General features: G+C 37.7%; 1 protein-coding gene across 2 annotated transcripts in view; it reads left to right on the forward strand.

Annotated features, from left to right (window-relative positions):
• The window catches only part of LOC129267042 (serine/arginine repetitive matrix protein 1-like), a 33,308-nt gene that overhangs the window by 12,242 nt on the left and 4,503 nt on the right, over positions 1–16,563 (forward strand). For both annotated transcript variants that reach the window (XM_064102656.1, XM_064102661.1), the window contains exons 4-6: positions 10,070–11,474; positions 11,958–12,266; positions 14,039–14,086. In XM_064102656.1, the coding sequence (XP_063958726.1) occupies positions 10,070–11,474; positions 11,958–12,266; positions 14,039–14,086 (1,762 nt within the window). The remainder of the gene's footprint in view (positions 1–10,069; positions 11,475–11,957; positions 12,267–14,038; positions 14,087–16,563) is intronic.

Here is a 16,563-nt window from a genome sequence, read left to right on the forward strand (position 1 = left end):
TGCATTTCATCCCTTGAGGGTCGACATGTTCCAGTCATGCATGCAAATGGAAATGTTGAAAATAGGAAGTCTTCAAGAAAGAAATGTGGATTGAAGATTACAACTAAATTAGAGATCAGGGCCCCATTTTATAAGAAGGTGCTACGATAGAAACTCTTGCTGGAATATTAACTTTCATCGGAAAAGTCAATCATAAAGCAGAACATTCACTGTGTCATAGTAGAATTTTCATTGTGTTGTGGTCGTAAACTACCATGACAAGTGAAAATTCTGCCCTTTGATTGTCTCTTCCAATGAAAGTTGACATTCCACCAAGAGTTGCTATCATAGCAACTTTTCATGAAATGGAGCCCTGAGCTGTCCCTTTTGGCCCAGTAGAGGAACCAATGACGGCTCAATCTGGAAAAGACGGAATTGTGATTTGAAGGCGATTAACCAAACCCTACTATTTGACGAGCACTGGTGATGTGACTGATGGTACCGACTGTAAAAAGGAAGGGTTATGATAACTTAATCCAGTAAAACTTCAGCACGCAAGGTTTGCATACACTATGATCTGGAAGGAGAACCAAATTGCTCGGTTGTAAATTGCAGCATGTAAACCAAGATAATGAAGAAACAGACCGGACTCTGGAGATAACCTGTCCAGTCTTCTCTCAAGGACAGAGATGACCGAGACAAGAGAGAGAGAATCCCGGAAGGGCATTGCCAAAGATGAATGAAAGAAAAGAAACCTGGAAAAGTAAGCCTTTGTCAAGAGTAGCGTCTTGCGGAGGTCGTTGAAGGCGAGGGGAGAAATCTACAAGCTGAAGCCACAGAGAATGCTGAATGGATTATAAATGAAGATGTCCATCAAATAAAAAAAAAAATGCTAAAAGTAGGTTGAAAGCTCCCTCAGGGTTCATCTTCTTCTTTTCATTGAATTGAATGTTGAAGGCCACACAGAACAGAAAATTAACCCTATGATGCCAGAGGAGAGACTTGAGAGATTCTTAGAGACATCAGTACTTCTCTTCCTTGTACCAAGTGTTGTACAGTATTGGCACATTGACTGGTGGTAATGGCATGGCGCTCTTATTAAAATGCAATTAATGGGAGGAGGAAGACTTGTCTAACAAGGCTGAATGTTAAAGGTATCTTAAGAATAATTAATCAATGCTCTTCATCATACATGTTCAGTCTTGGCATTATCTTTGACAATGTCATTGACTGTGTCATCGTCAATGTTGACATCATTGTTATCGGCAATGCATACGATTGGTGAGGAGTTATCATCCACACACTCACAATATTATTCTTGTACATACTGGAGAAGGCAATCCTGGTGATGAATCCAAGGTCCCAATGATCGAGTACCAGATAGATGCAGAGCCTGTATGCACGGAAGAGGTCAACACAAACAGGAATTGGCAAGTGTTCTCACGGCTAAGATGAAAGCAAACTTGGGGTAAATGTATAGTCCGAATGTAACAGATGGGTTAGAGATAATGGAATCAATTGTGAAAGATGACCTGAACAGGATCCAGAATGGCCGAGATGAAAAGATGCAAAAAATTGGCAGCGACTAATGAAATACTAAACTTCTGAGAGCGGCAAAAGATCAGATAAAAATGGCAATTTGACTGGAAGAGGAAAACCTAAGCAGGGATTCCAGGTATGGAGGTCCACTGTACCTTATCATATAAGGTTGAGAACAAGAATGATGTGAATGATGTCTAGAATGGTGTTGGTGCAACCATGAAAATGAAAGATGAATTTAGTCTACAATGGAAGATTGGGGTCCCATTGCACAAAGAGTTGTATTCATATTATTTATTTTTTTTTAAATAAAAAAAAATCAAGGACATTGTGATTTCCAACCGATGAAAACATCAAACTGTTTCAAGTCACTTTTTAATGATGATGACAATAGTAAGTATAGTTTGCTTATATAGCTCATATATCAGAGGTCTCATTAATAACGCCCCAACTTATCTGCAATACATGTGTATAAAAGAAGATATCACAGAATTTTACGGACAATGCAATATTTCATGGCAAAAGAAATCAAATTCTGCAAAATCCTATGTAATCTAAGCAAAATCCAATAAAACTAAAACGGGTATCAGTGGAAAATCTAAGGATCGAACCTGTTCGCTGTGTTAAGCATGTGTTCTGCAAATGTTGTCTGCATACTGCAGTCATGCAGTGGTATTATTTATACATATAAAAAAACGTAACGTTTTCTTAGGTTTTCACAATTCAGAATTGATTTATATTTGTTTTGTTCATGTCACCAAAGAACACAGAATTTGACGTTGAGAGCAACAAAGAACACAGAATCTGCATTAGTTAGAAAACTTAGGTCACGATAATGAAGAATAATTTCACAGGCTTAGTGTAGCAGCTGTTATGGGCTCTGTGTCTCAATGAATATATTCCTTCTAGGTGGTTGTTTGATGAAGCTGTTCAGAAGTTACAAGCTACTTTATAAATGACTGATGATCCTTTCTTTTGAACTACATTAACACCAATGAAAATCTGGTGTATATCATTTAGCCCGGGGGGGGGGGGGGGGGCACTTCCATTGACGAGTGGATACCATGCGCGGCCATGAGATCTCAAAAAGCACCCTAAACACGTATTTTCCATATTCTGAAAATGCACCCCTTAACAAGTATTGGCGTGTGAAACCCTACCCTTAACAAGTATTGGAAACAAAACGATATGAATAGGCAAGTATTCCATGAATTGAACCCCTAAACAAGTTCAGCGATATTTCAATTTATTGTTATGTCACTGACGTCGGAGTCGGTTTTACCTTTACCTTTGACATCATTGGGTTTAGTACAGCCCCACTCGCGCAAATTGTACTCTAAACACGTATAGTGTTGACTCTTAGGGCAAAAAGTTCATCCTTTATAAAACATTTTAGTCTTGATTTTTTATACCCTCGCAAATTTGACCCTAAACACGTAGCTTTCCTATCGAAAATAGATACCCTTTTTTCATTATTTTAGTGTTTTTGACACCCTTATTACGTTTCGTACGTAACTTGCCCTATCTTGAAAAAAACATCCTTTTTACGTGTTTTTTGGTTGCGCATGGTATCCACTCATCAATGGAAGTGGCCCCCCCCCCCCCCGGGCATTTAGCCCAAGAAGGGATTACCAGTCACGTCGTCGCATGTAACTTCCGAACAGCTTTATGAAACACCCAGCTGGTCCCCATTTACCTCTTCTGGTTTGGGTTGGATGAATGGATGAATGGATGAATTGGAAATCAATGCAACTCTTTGTGCAACCGACCCCCCAGGGATAACAACCTCAATCCACCCCAGAAAGAAAACCTGACAAAAATGGATCAACTTGATGGAGCAAGGAAGAAGGAACAGAAAAGAAGATGCACTCGATGCATTTTAAACTGGTTTCCGAGAAACCGTTCACTGAGCAGTTGAAGATGACTTTGGCTGCATACAGTACCAGATGGATGGATCGATGGAAAAATACTCAGTGAATGCCATGACTCCCAAGACAATCAGATTTATGAGGAGTTGGTCATATGAGATGCAGTTGAGGATGAAACTCTGGTTTCCTAGAAACTGTTCCATAAGCAGTAGAAGATGACTTTGTCTGCATACCAGATAGATGGATGGATGGAAAGATACTCAGTGAATGCCATGAATCCCAAGACAATCAGATTTATGAGGAGTTGGTCATAAGGGATGCAGTTGAGGATGAAACTCTGGTTTTCTAGAAAGTGTTCCATAAGCAGTAGAAGATGACTTTGGCTGCATACCAGATAGATGGAAAGATACTAAGTAAATGCCTTGAGACAAATCCAAAGACATCAGGGGCCAGTTTCATAAAAGTTATAACAAAGATAACTTTGCCATTGTTGTAACTACCACATAAATCTTGACTGTGATTGGCTGTCAAGCCCTGTTTCCATGGTAGTTGCCATAATGTCAAAGTTACAACAGTTGCAACTCTTTATGAAACAGAACCAAGATTTACGCGGTGATGGTCAAATGAGATGGAGAATGAAACAAACAAAAGAGATGCCATTGGTAGACCATGACAGCAGCAAGAAAAGAACGATAGCTGCAGATTTCCAGAGAGGCAGATGGATGAAAGGGGATAAAGTAAATGCAGATGAGATTAAACTTGAATGGAAATTGGAAACATGCAAAGAGAATAAAAGATGAAAACCATATGAGAAGTGTACCAAAGCTTCAAAAGAGACGGGGATGAAAGCAGAAACCACTGATTGTGGAGGAGAAGGAGGGCAGAGAGGCCAGAGAATGCTGTTTTTTTAGAGGTTTACCTAACCGACCGATCTGTGCCTGGAGGTTAAATGCAAGATGTGTAGATGACCAAATGATTAATGAAACCAAATATAACTTGAGAAATGGATGATGTAAAGTAGTAAACATTAAAAAGATGGCTGGTGGAACGTGGACAAGAAAGGAACACAGATAGCAGACAGAGAAAGACAGGTGGCAAAGATCAACTGACCAGAGTAAAGGGAAACACTGGATGAATCATATAAAACAACATGAATCGATGATCTGATCAAAGCTGAAAAGTACTAACTGCTGATTACATGGATGAGGGGATGAAATCTGCCAAAATATTCCAAATTCTTGGAAAACATAACCAGGATACTACAAGAAATGATCCCCAAAAGGCAGTCAGATGTTAATGAATTTCCAAAAGCACAACAAAAGAAAAGGCAGACTCACAATAAATAATGGAGGTATAATTGGAGAGGAGCTGGAGAGATGGAAAGAAGGTCAAAACATATAGGGGCCTAAGTAAAAATGCAAACATGCTTAATTTACTTGCAACTTATAAATATCACCCGTAGGTGCAATAAACATAGTCAGAAGGTGAGTAATCTATGTACATGCTTGAAATATACTTTCTGCTGTGATGTGCTTCATTTAGGTAGAGTACTTGAGTTAGAGCATGCATATATGATTTCCAAGTGTGCCAGTCATCCCAAACTTACGTTAATTTCAACTTGAATTTAATCCGAAGCGGAGCTTCAAATATACAGACAGGTTGCAAGTTTGAATTGTCTAGTCAAATTTTTTATGCACTACTCAACAACATACACTAGTATACAAATAATGAATGTTTATGAGTGCAATGGACAGAATACTTCATGAGGTGAAAGATAAACCGATCCATTCAACAAGGCGTAGCTGAGTTGAATGGATCACTCATTTGATCTTTCACTGAATGAAGTATTCTGTCCATTGCACTCATAAACATTCATTATTTGGTTTATATGACACCTAAAAATAGATTATTTTTCATATGAAATTTATTAATTTCAATGCAAAATATGCTCCGTCAGCTGATTGTCGCGTACATACAACATGTGCGCTGCAAACGCCTTACTTGTAGTGCCTGCAGCGGTGCGCGTGTGCAATGGACAAATCGTATGGATCCAAACTTGCACCGTGAATGGATCCAAAATTGCACGGTTGATGACGTCATTGTAAAATGGACTGAATGATCGATATCAAACAACCAATCAAATGACAAGGATCTATCTAAGTGTCATATAACAAAGAATAAGATCACATAACAAAAAAATGTATAACATTGGAACTGTTTGCAGGGGGTTGTACAGGTTCCATGACATTTGCTCAGGCAGCAATTGCTCCCGGTAGAAAATCTGCACGTTAAGCCAAACATAAAACCTAACCTCCAAAACTAAGTAAACACTAATCCTTATCTTTACATTATTCCGAACCAAAAACTCCATTACAATGTTAACTCTAACCCTATGCCCTCTGAGATGACAAGACAGGAGCAGTTGTCACAGGAGCAAATGTCATGTCACCTGTTGTATGTATGTAAGCCACATAATTCTGGGTAATTTTAGGTTGAGGGTGGGGGAGTTATTGAAACACTACTATACAAACTTGATGACTGGTGCACATGATATCACCAGGGCTCGACACTAGCGCCGGTCCGACGGTCCCAGACCGGTAAAAATCACTGTCGGGCCGGTAGATTTTCAGAAATAGCAAGATTTACTGGTCCGACAAGACCAGTAAGAAAATATCATTGTCGGGCCGGTAATTTTTCCAAAAATAGCAAGATTTATGGGTCCGACATAAACAGTAATAAAAACCATTGTTGGGCCAGTAACTTTTCCAGAAATGGTCAAATTCACGAGTCCAACATAAACATAAAAAATATTCCATGACTCAAATTGCAAACCATTTTCCTCCCGTTAAATTTGGTCATTCACACACAGAATACACACAGAATGAATCGCGTGCAATTTTTACTAGGGTAACATACAGTGTACATATGGCTAGCCAGCCACACAGCCCACAGGGTGAATTTTCTCCTGGCTGCACGAACGAAGCTTGGCGAAGCTTGGCAAACCTCTGGCAGAAATCTCTCACAGAACGGTCAAAATTCACATTTCACACTAATGAAAAGCTCTTATAATGTCAAAATTTCCCAAAAATTGGGGTAACTGTCATTTTTAAGCAGTAAAAGGAGAAATTTTCACTTCTGTTTTAGTTCAAAGAGATCGGGTTTCGAGTGATATCGTCTGAATACATGATAGCCCCACATATGCATTTGTGTGTGTGTTGATACACTTGGTTTCTTTCGTAGCTATATCTTAATTGAGCCAAAAAGAAACTGATAATTTATTTATGATAGTTTTAGCTTTCTTCCTCTGTTTTCTTTCTATCTTTCTTTCCTTCTTTCTTTTCAATCTTTCTTTGTTTCTTCCCTCTCTTCTTTAATTTTTTTTGTTACTGTCTTTCTTTTTTAATTATTCTTTGTCTTTCGTTCTTTCATTCTTTCGGTCCTTTTAACATTTTTCTCTATTTCTTTTTCTCTTTCTTTTTTGATTTCTTTCTTTCTTTTATTCTTGAGTCCATCCATCCTATATTTATCTCTTCTTTCTTTCTTCCTTTCCTTCTTTTTACCCTTTCTTTCCTTCATTCTTTGTTTCTTTCTTCATTCCATCCATCCTTTCTTTACCATTTCCTGTTTTTTTATTTCTTCCTTCTTTCAGCCCTTTCTCTCTTTCTTTCATTCATTCCTTCCTTTCTGTTCTTTCTTTTTTCCCTTCATTTCATCTATCCTTTTACCTTTTTTTTTTTTTTTTACTGCTTGCTTCCTTTCCTTTCTTCTTTCGTTCTTTTTTTCCCTCATTCCTTCCTTTCTTTGTCTTTCAGTCTTTCTTTTTTTTCTTACTTTCATCTATTTTACATTTTCTTTCTTTTTTCTATTGCTTGCTTGCTTCCTTCCTTCTTTCCTTCTATCTATCATTTTACCTTTCTTTATTTCTTCCTTCTTTCAATACTTTCTTTCTTTTTTCCTTCTTTCCATCTCTCCTTTTACCCTTTCTTTCTTTTTTTATTGCTTCTTTCCTTCTTTCTGTCTTTTGTTCTTTCTTTCTATATTGCTTGCTTCATTTCTTTCCTTCTTTCTTTCTTTCCTTCATTCCTTTATTTCTTCTTTTTCTTTTGTTCTTTCTTTCTTATTTTTGTTCTTTCTTTCCTTCCTTCCTTTCCCTCTTCAGTTCTTTCTTTTTTTCCTTCCTTCACATTTATCCTTTCTTTACCCTTTTTCTTCCTTTCTTTCTTTCTTTCTTTCTTTCTATCTTTTTTCCTTCTTTCCATCTTTCCTTATACCCTTTCTTTCTTACTTTATTGCTTCTTTCCTTTTTTCATTACTTTCTGTCTTTTGTTTTTTCTTTCTTTCCTTTTTTTCTTTTGTTCTTTCTTTCTTTCTTTCTTTTTTCCTTCCTTCACATCTATCCTTTCTTTACCTTTTATTTGTTCTTCCTTCCTTTCTTTTATTATTTCTTCCTTTGTTTCTTTTTGTCTTTCATTCCTTCATTTTTGTCTCACCTGCATAGCAGAGTGAGACTATAGGCGCCGCTTTTCCGACGGCGGCGGCGACGGCGGCGGCGGCGTCAACACCAAATCTTAACCTGAGGTTAAGTTTTTGAAATGACAGCATAACTTAGAAAGTATATAGACCTAGTTCATGAAACTTGGCCATAAGGTTAATCAAGTATTACTGAACATCCTGCCTGAGTTTCATGTCACATGACCAAGGTCAAAGGTCATTTAGGGTCAATGAACTTGGACCATGTTGGGGGAATCAACATCAAAATCTTAACCTAAGGTTAAGTTTTTGAAATGTCATCATAACTTAGAAAATATATGGACCTAGTTCATGAAACTTATACATAAGGTTAATCAAGTATCACTGAACATCCTGCATGAGTTTCACATCACATGACCAAGGTCAAAGGTCATTTAGGGTCAATGAACTTTGGCCGAATTGGGGGTATCTGTTGAATTACCATCATAACTTTGAAAGTTTATGGATCTGATTCATGAAACTTGGACATAATAGTAATCAAGTATTACTGAACATCCTGTGCAAGTTTCAGGTCATATGATCAAGGTCAAAGGTCATTTAGGGTCAATGAACTTTGGCCAAATTGGGGTATTTGTTGAATTACAGCCATAAATTTGAAAGTGTGTTGGTCTAGTTCATAAAACTTGGACATAATAGTAATCAAGTATCACTGAACATCCTGTGCGAGTTTCAGGTCACATGATCAAGGTCAAAGGTCATGTAAGGTCAAAGAACTTTGGCCACGTTGGGGGTATTTGTTGAATTGCCATCATATCTCTATAAGTGTATTGGTCTAGTTCATAAAACGTGGAAATAAGAGTAACCAAGTATCACTGAACATCTTGTGCGAGTTATAGTAGTTTTCAAAATCAGCACTGCTGCTATATTGAATCGCGTGATGCAGGTGAGACGGCCAGAGGCATTCCACTTGTTTTTTTTGGGGGGGGGGTAACAAGAAAGGACAGCAAAATAAACTCACGCCATTTTTTTATGTTTTCTTTATTTTGGGGACCAGTAGATTTTAGGTTCGGACCAGTAAAAAATGGAAAAACTGGGTATTTACTGGTCCGACATGAATAGGTTGGACCAGTAGAAAAAAAGGGTTAGTGTGGAGCCCTGATATCACTTATAAAAGATTTTAATAATGGTATGGTTTTCATCATGACTTGCTGTTGATTTTATTTTGCTCATTGGTATCCTTATTTTGATTTTGTGTGTTTGTGTGTGCATGTGTTTCATATGTTCTTTTTAATTTGAATATACTGGAGTCTATTCATTAAAAAAATTACTGCTTTGTTAAAACATGCATGTGAAACTTTAAGGGTGTTATGTTTCAAAATATTAATTGTTAGTATGAAGATGCTAATGAATAATCTTTTACAGTTTAATTCCAAAGGACATTGATACAAGTATACTTGTGCACAAGAATAGTACCATCAGAACTAATACTCAGTCACTCCCACCCCCCCCCCAAAAAAAAAAAAAAAAAAAAATCAGAGATAAACATCAAAATTTAGTATCATTATTAGCAAGTAATTAGGAAAAGTTCAAACTCATTTGTTTTATTTTTCTTAGATTTTCTGTGTGGATTTAATTTGTCATAATTCAATTTCAGGTTATATTTATTTCTTTGTTGGCTTGCAACTTTTAAAGGATTTTAGTTTGGTAAGGTACATACAGTACATGTATGTCACTGCCATCACCTTTTGAAATTATGTCTCTCAAATTAGTTCCAACCAGAAAATTAATCGTCTGATCAAGTGACCATAATACTGAATTATATAAAGTTTAAAAAATGTTAATAAAAGAACTGCTTGGAAATATTGCTAAAGGGAGGTCATTGCAAATGTACATTGAAATTGGGATATATTGTCTATCTAAACTTATATGAGTAATGAGGCTGTACAAATGAGAGTTATCCATTATGATCAGGAATTAGAGCAAAGCTTACTTAAATGTTAAATTCTAGATGTAATATTTATGAACTCAAAGGATAATTTGCATGTTCAAATACTTTTCTTGACTCTGAACCCTGTTTTCATTAATTTTTATTGCATGCAATAGGTACTAATATCTTTGAAAACTTGATAGTGTTATACAAAAGTATTTTTAATTGATTAGAGACATTCTAGTCAAATTTCCCAATTTAACATCTTATTTTCTTATCTTTGCAGATCTTCAGGTTCTAGCTACTCCAGATCTAGATCTCGTACACCAGAGAAGCGGTACCGTGATAAGGGCAGATCTTCACGAAGGACCCCACCAAAGTATCGTCGCTCTTCAAAACGGTCCCCTTCACATGAAAAAAGGAGGCCAAGGTATGACCGCCGATCCCGCTCTGAGTCATCATCCCCCAGGCGACGGTCACTCGAAAAGAAAGAATATCTGGATACCTCCAAGGTCCTGACAGGCAACTTCTCCAACATCCCTGGACTTGATTACATAGGCCGAGGAGGAAAAGGTGATAATGAGTCTAGTCAGGATCTTGATTTACGTCTCAGAGAACTTGAGACCCAGGGATCTGCTGGGTCATCTCGATCCAGAGCTGCAGAACAAGCAAAGAACTCTCAAAGAGACTACTTTGAGTCAAAGAGAGAATCACAAGAAAGTTACAAAGAACGCAGTAGGTCACCGGCTGAGAAGAAGTATGAGTCATCAAGGTACTCCAAGGAAAGAGCTGTGTCTCCAGACAGCGAGAGGTATAGGGAGCAAAAGGATCAGAAACGACCCGATTATGGTATCAGAGTCGAGGTAAAGAGAAAGCCGTCGCCAAAGAGAAGAAAGTTTGATTCCAGCCTGGTGTTCATACCTCGCAGGAAGGATGAAGGTTTGCAGCCGATATTCGATCGCCCAGAAATCATTGTCCGCACTTTGGAGGATGATCCTGAAATGTACCCTGAGAAGTATGAACGCTTTGCTTGTTGGAAGAAGTCTCCTGAGCGAAACCGAAAGAGGAATGACCGGGAGTACAGCAGAGAGAGGGAGGAAAGACCAAGGAAGCAGAACAGACATCACAAAGATAGCAGGAGGTCTCCCAGTCCAGAGCCTCAGCAGCCAAGGCAGGCCACTGTCATGATGAAGCCATTCACTGTTTATGAGAAATACGAACAATCCTTGCGGAATAAACCTGCACCTACTCCTGCAACACAGGAAGTGGATAACTACTTGCAGCGCTCCCAGGACTTTGGTCTATCCCAGAGCTCTCTCCCTCTGTCCGGGTCTACCAGCTTGTTTAGTTCTGGCTTGGGACTGGATAACGTCCTTGATGTAGGTAGCGATCTGCGACTTGACCTGGATGTGCGTCGGCAGTTCCTTGTGAGGGAAGCTGAAAAACAGCTGGATTTGCAGCAACTCCAACCCTCCATATCCCCAACCCTAGGCCGGCTGACTGGGTCAGGAATGTCCCTTGATCGAAGAGAAATTGCTTCGTCAGAAAGAAGACCAGTGAGGGAGCGGCTTGGTGATCTGGATAGAGGGGTACTAAAGTTGGACGGTGAAGTACCCGACTTTAGGAAAGAGGTCGAAGAGCTACAGAGACTGGATCCTACTTCTCAGCCAATTAGAGGAAATTTCTTTCAGGTGAGTAACTCTACATATGCCATTTGAGTTGAGCATTGTGCGATAACAAATTTTGTCCTGTTTATGCACATATTATCGATATGAAATATGCGTGATGGACATTTGATAAATGAAATCTATGCAAACTATTTACTTCAACAGTTCTGATGAAATATTGCAAACATTGTTATGTTATTGCACAATTTACCTTTGTGTTGAGTTTCTACCAAATAATCTTACCTTACCAACATGAATTATATTCAAATTGTTGTCATGTCATATGTGTCTTTGTAAAGCTTTAAACAAGAAACTTATTTTGTGCCGATATTTTAAAGAATTTGTTGGGTACATGTAAGTTTTTTTTTGGAGCTAAGCAATCCAGAAACTTTTTGCCAGGGTTCGTCTTATGGGCCAATGTATTTCATCATGTGATTGTATGTGTATGTTATGTTTTGCATTTTTTAAAGCCTATTTTCAATTGATCTCCCCTCTTGAAATATACAGCATGATGATCGTGATCAGCCCTCGCTGGCCGAAGAAAAGCGAGGCATAAGGCCGTCACCAAGGGGTCGAGGAAGCTATGTGCCCCGCAGCTCATACCGCGGAGCACGTGGTATCGGCCGAGGTTATCTTGGCCGTAACTTCATCCCAAACTTCAGAGGTTATTCTAGAGGTTTAAACAGCAGGTTTCCTTCACGTCGAGGAGGATACAGCTCCTCCTGGAAACATGACAAGTTTGAGGACAAGGACAGAGAGAACCGAGACAAGAGAGAGAAGAAAGAAAAGAAATCAAAGTCTTCAACGTCAGATAAGGTTTGTACAGCTGAACTTTAATATCAAAATCATCCATGTCCTTTAGTTAAGAAAATCGCAACTCTGAAACCAGGAATTAATGCTAAAAACTGATGACGTATTTTGTATTGTGAATTTTAACATATGCATGATCACGTTTGGAGTTTCACTCTTGTGTCAGTCAGCATAAGGGCCATTCTGGGTCGCGTGACCAAACAGTCTGAGTTCCCTATGCTAATGAGCAAATTGGCAAGATTCGTCCAAATCCTCTCGTGGCTGAAACCTCCTCCCTGCAAAATCTTGTGATTCGTGAGATTTTCTTTCTCAAATAATTAAACCCCTTTTATTTTCAAATAAAATATAATATCATAGTATCAAAAGAAAGAGTAAATGTTATTCTTTATTTCTTTTGATTAAAATATGTTGACTGTTGACAAATAAGTAAGATGCCTCGAACTGATTTCTCTTCCTCTGCTTTCTCTTGCAAATTGTGCAAAACTTTATTTTGAGCCTAAAATACTATTTATATCATCATAAAGCTGAAAGTGTGTGCTTTCTCACCAATGTCACTCTCAATATGTGGCACCTTTAAATCGGGTCAAGATCACACTTTTCCCATCAAGATACAAGACAAAATTTCTGAAATTTCTGAGTAGTGTGAAATCCAGTGATCTGGTAAGCTGAATAAGGCTTCATAACAACAGGCGCAGGGAATTTGTGGAGATAACCACATGGGGAGTGTGACCTTGTACAGGCCTCAGGAATGGAATGTTGGAATGTTGATGGGTGTGTATGGTTTCCTTGACCAATCAGAGTGCAGTATTCTTGTTTGAAAGCTGCTAAATGTACTTTGCCTAGGAATAGTGTGATCTTGACCCTATTAAAAAAAAATTCCTTTTACAACCTATATCATATTAAAGCTTAGATCTTCAGCTTTATTATTATCTAAATATAATTTGGGCTCAAACAGAAATAAAGAGAAAAATAGCAAATTTTGTGAGGTGAAAATAATTATTTTGTAGCATGTTTTAGATCAAAAGTTTCACCTATAGTACACATGTTTAAAATAAATGAATTCAAACACATGACCTGGAAGAATGATTCTTCTTCTTTGCAATGATACCAGAATCATGAAATAAATTGATATAAATTTGGAGCAGCAATAGCTGAATAAAAAGAGGCGTTTTGGTTCGCACCTAGCTCATTTAATATGCAGAACCTCTCTTGTCATGTATATCACTTTGATGAAAGAAGCTTCTTTTTGAGCACCTGTCTTCTGACTGCAAAATTATGACAAATCTTGACTATAATTATAGATCTGAAAATTTAAGAGATTTAGTAAATCAAAGTTGTTTGATGTTTAGTCCGCTGTCATTTCGAATTATTGGAAAATATTTTTTGCTGTCTCCAATATGCAGGTTCAAGGTCGGAGGTCAAAATAAGTGGGTCATGCGTGTGACTTCACACAGGAGCATGATTTTGACAATTTGACTAGTTATAAATAGATCTCTAAAATTATGTGATTTATAAACAAAGTCAAGATTTGTCATAATTTTGGTCATACATGTGACCAAGAATGGCCCATAAGCATGAGAATCGACTTCTAGCAGTGCATGGTCATACAGAATGAAATGTTGCCTTTATAGCCGACTTTTATCTAGATGACTCAAGCCTTATTCCATAACACAGAAATTTCGACCTTAAGGGTTTCGTTATTGACCAAATGGATTTAATGGATTTATATTTATATATTGACCCAGAGATCTCCATTTGACTTTTGATTATGCTTGTAGAAAAAGACCAAGAAGTCATCAAAGAAGACTCCAGAAAGATCCAAATCTGTAAGTGGCAATCCTATTTATGTTGTGTTGCATGGTTATCAGTTAATAGGAAAAATACCCAAGGCAAATTTGAAGGATCATTCTGGCAATTTAAGAAACGAATCAAAAGAAATAGTTCAAAATCGTATGGTTATTCTTATGGGGGGGAGGGGAGTTGGGTTACTGTGATACTTTTACAGTGTGTATCAATAAAACTGGACTTTTGAAGATCGCGATCATAGCACACTACTTATCTTTATGTATATTACCCCATGTCAATATAGAGATCAATTAGGAAAATAATACCAAAGGGTTCAGGTCAACTTGCACCTCTATATTTTTAAAAACCCTATTAATTTGAAATTTTGAAGAAAAAAACATTCACTTAAATTGTTACAGCTTATCAATTGTTGCAGATTTAAGAAAAAAGGTTGTGGAAGGCAGCCATTGAAAATGAAAAAAAACAACGAACTGTTTCTACATTTGAATACTTGCTAATTGTTATGCTAAGAGTCTTCTTAAAATTGCATCATCACACTCTGTAATTAAACTGATACTGAATATTTGATATTGTGCCATATCTGTAAATAAATGTCATTCTTGGCAGAAGAAAACAGGCAATTTCAATAAAGTTTCAAAGTGACGACGACAACATAAAGCTTCTTTTGCAGTCCATGGGGACCCAGGATTTGGCCGGATGAATTCCTGTTTAAGCCCCCATCACACTTATTCTGAATCAAGCGAAATTGGCCGGAATGAAAGGACTATTGTTCGACCACCAGTTGGTCCCTCGAATGCACTCAGAATGCAGTCAGAATATTTAGAAATGCCTAGAATGTCCAAGAATGTAGCACGAATTATCAATCTGACTCCATTGCGGTTCATTTTGACTAGTGTATGATTATTCACCTGGTCAATTTACTGAATTTTAACTCCAGTTTGGTGAATTCATAAGTTCCTCCCAAAAATTTCTAGATTTTTTGAATATTTTTTTTGTTCCAGCTTATGCTTGATTCCTGCTGACTCCGAATAAGTGTGATGGGGGCTTTAGATTGGTTCAGAGTTGTTTAGAACCAGACCAATTGAAACCTTTAGCCACCATGAACCAAATCATGCAAAATTTGGTGTGCAGTGGTACTTCGTCATGCTCTACTGAAATATGGTCATGAAACCGTTGAAATACTAAAACAGAAAATTGATGAAATCACGCTTTTTTGCTCTATATGTTCTATCTTTGCAATTTTGTTTGAGTGAGAAAAGTCTTTTATACCTCGGTCACATTTGCTCAACGGCGGCCGTACGGCGAGTTGAAAACAGCCGTTTTATTCATTTTTGTCTCACCTGCATAGCAGAGTGAGACTATAGGCGCCGCTTTTCCGACGGCGACGGCGACGGCGGCGGCGGCGTCAACACCAAATCTTAACCTGAGGTTAAGTTTTTGAAATGACAGCATAACTTAGAAAGTATATGGACCTAGTTCATGAAACTTGGCCATAAGGTTAATCAAGTATTACTGAACATCCTGCCTGAGTTTCATGTCACATGACCAAGGTCAAAGGTCATTTAGGGTCAATGAACTTAGACCATGTTGGGGGAATCAACATCAAAATCTTAACCTAAGGTTAAGTTTTTGAAATGTCATCATAACTTAGAAAATATATGGACCTAGTTCATGAAACTTATACATAAGGTTAATCAAGTATCACTGAACATCCTGCATGAGTTTCACGTCACATGACCAAGGTCAAAGGTCATTTAGGGTCAATGAACTTTGGCCGAATTGGGGGTATCTGTTGAATTACCATCATAACTTTGAAAGTTTATGGATCTGATTCATGAAACTTGGACATAATAGTAATCAAGTATTACTGAACATCCTGTGCAAGTTTCAGGTCACATGATCAAGGTCAAAGGTCATTTAGGGTCAATGAACTTTGGCCAAATTGGGGTATTTGTTGAATTACAGCCATAAATTTGAAAGTGTGTTGGTCTAGTTCATAAAACTTGGACATAATAGTAATCAAGTATCACTGAACATCCTGTGCGAGTTTCAGGTCACATGATCAAGGTCAAAGGTCATGTAAGGTCAAAGAACTTTGGCCACGTTGGGGGTATTTGTTGAATTGCCATCATATCTCTATAAGTGTATTGGTCTAGTTCATAAAACGTGGAAATAAGAGTAACCAAGTATCACTGAACATCTTGTGCGAGTTATAGTAGTTTTCAAAATCAGCACTGCTGCTATATTGAATCGCGTGATGCAGGTGAGACGGCCAGAGGCATTCCACTTGTTATTCAAACCGCCTATATGTAGCTAGTACAAAAAATGTTAAAACGGCTGTTTTCGACTCGCCGTAGAACAAATGTGACCGAGATATTAGGCTGCTTGGTCACACATTATATTTTAGGTTTTGATACATTTTATGCAAAGTGAACTTGTCTAATTGCATGTTATTGTGTGTGTTTGATTGTAGTTTTTCAGTATTTTTGTCTTCTTT

Source organism: Lytechinus pictus, chromosome 1, assembly GCF_037042905.1.
Source record: "Lytechinus pictus isolate F3 Inbred chromosome 1, Lp3.0, whole genome shotgun sequence".
In the NCBI taxonomy this organism is placed as follows: domain Eukaryota; kingdom Metazoa; phylum Echinodermata; class Echinoidea; order Temnopleuroida; family Toxopneustidae; genus Lytechinus; species Lytechinus pictus.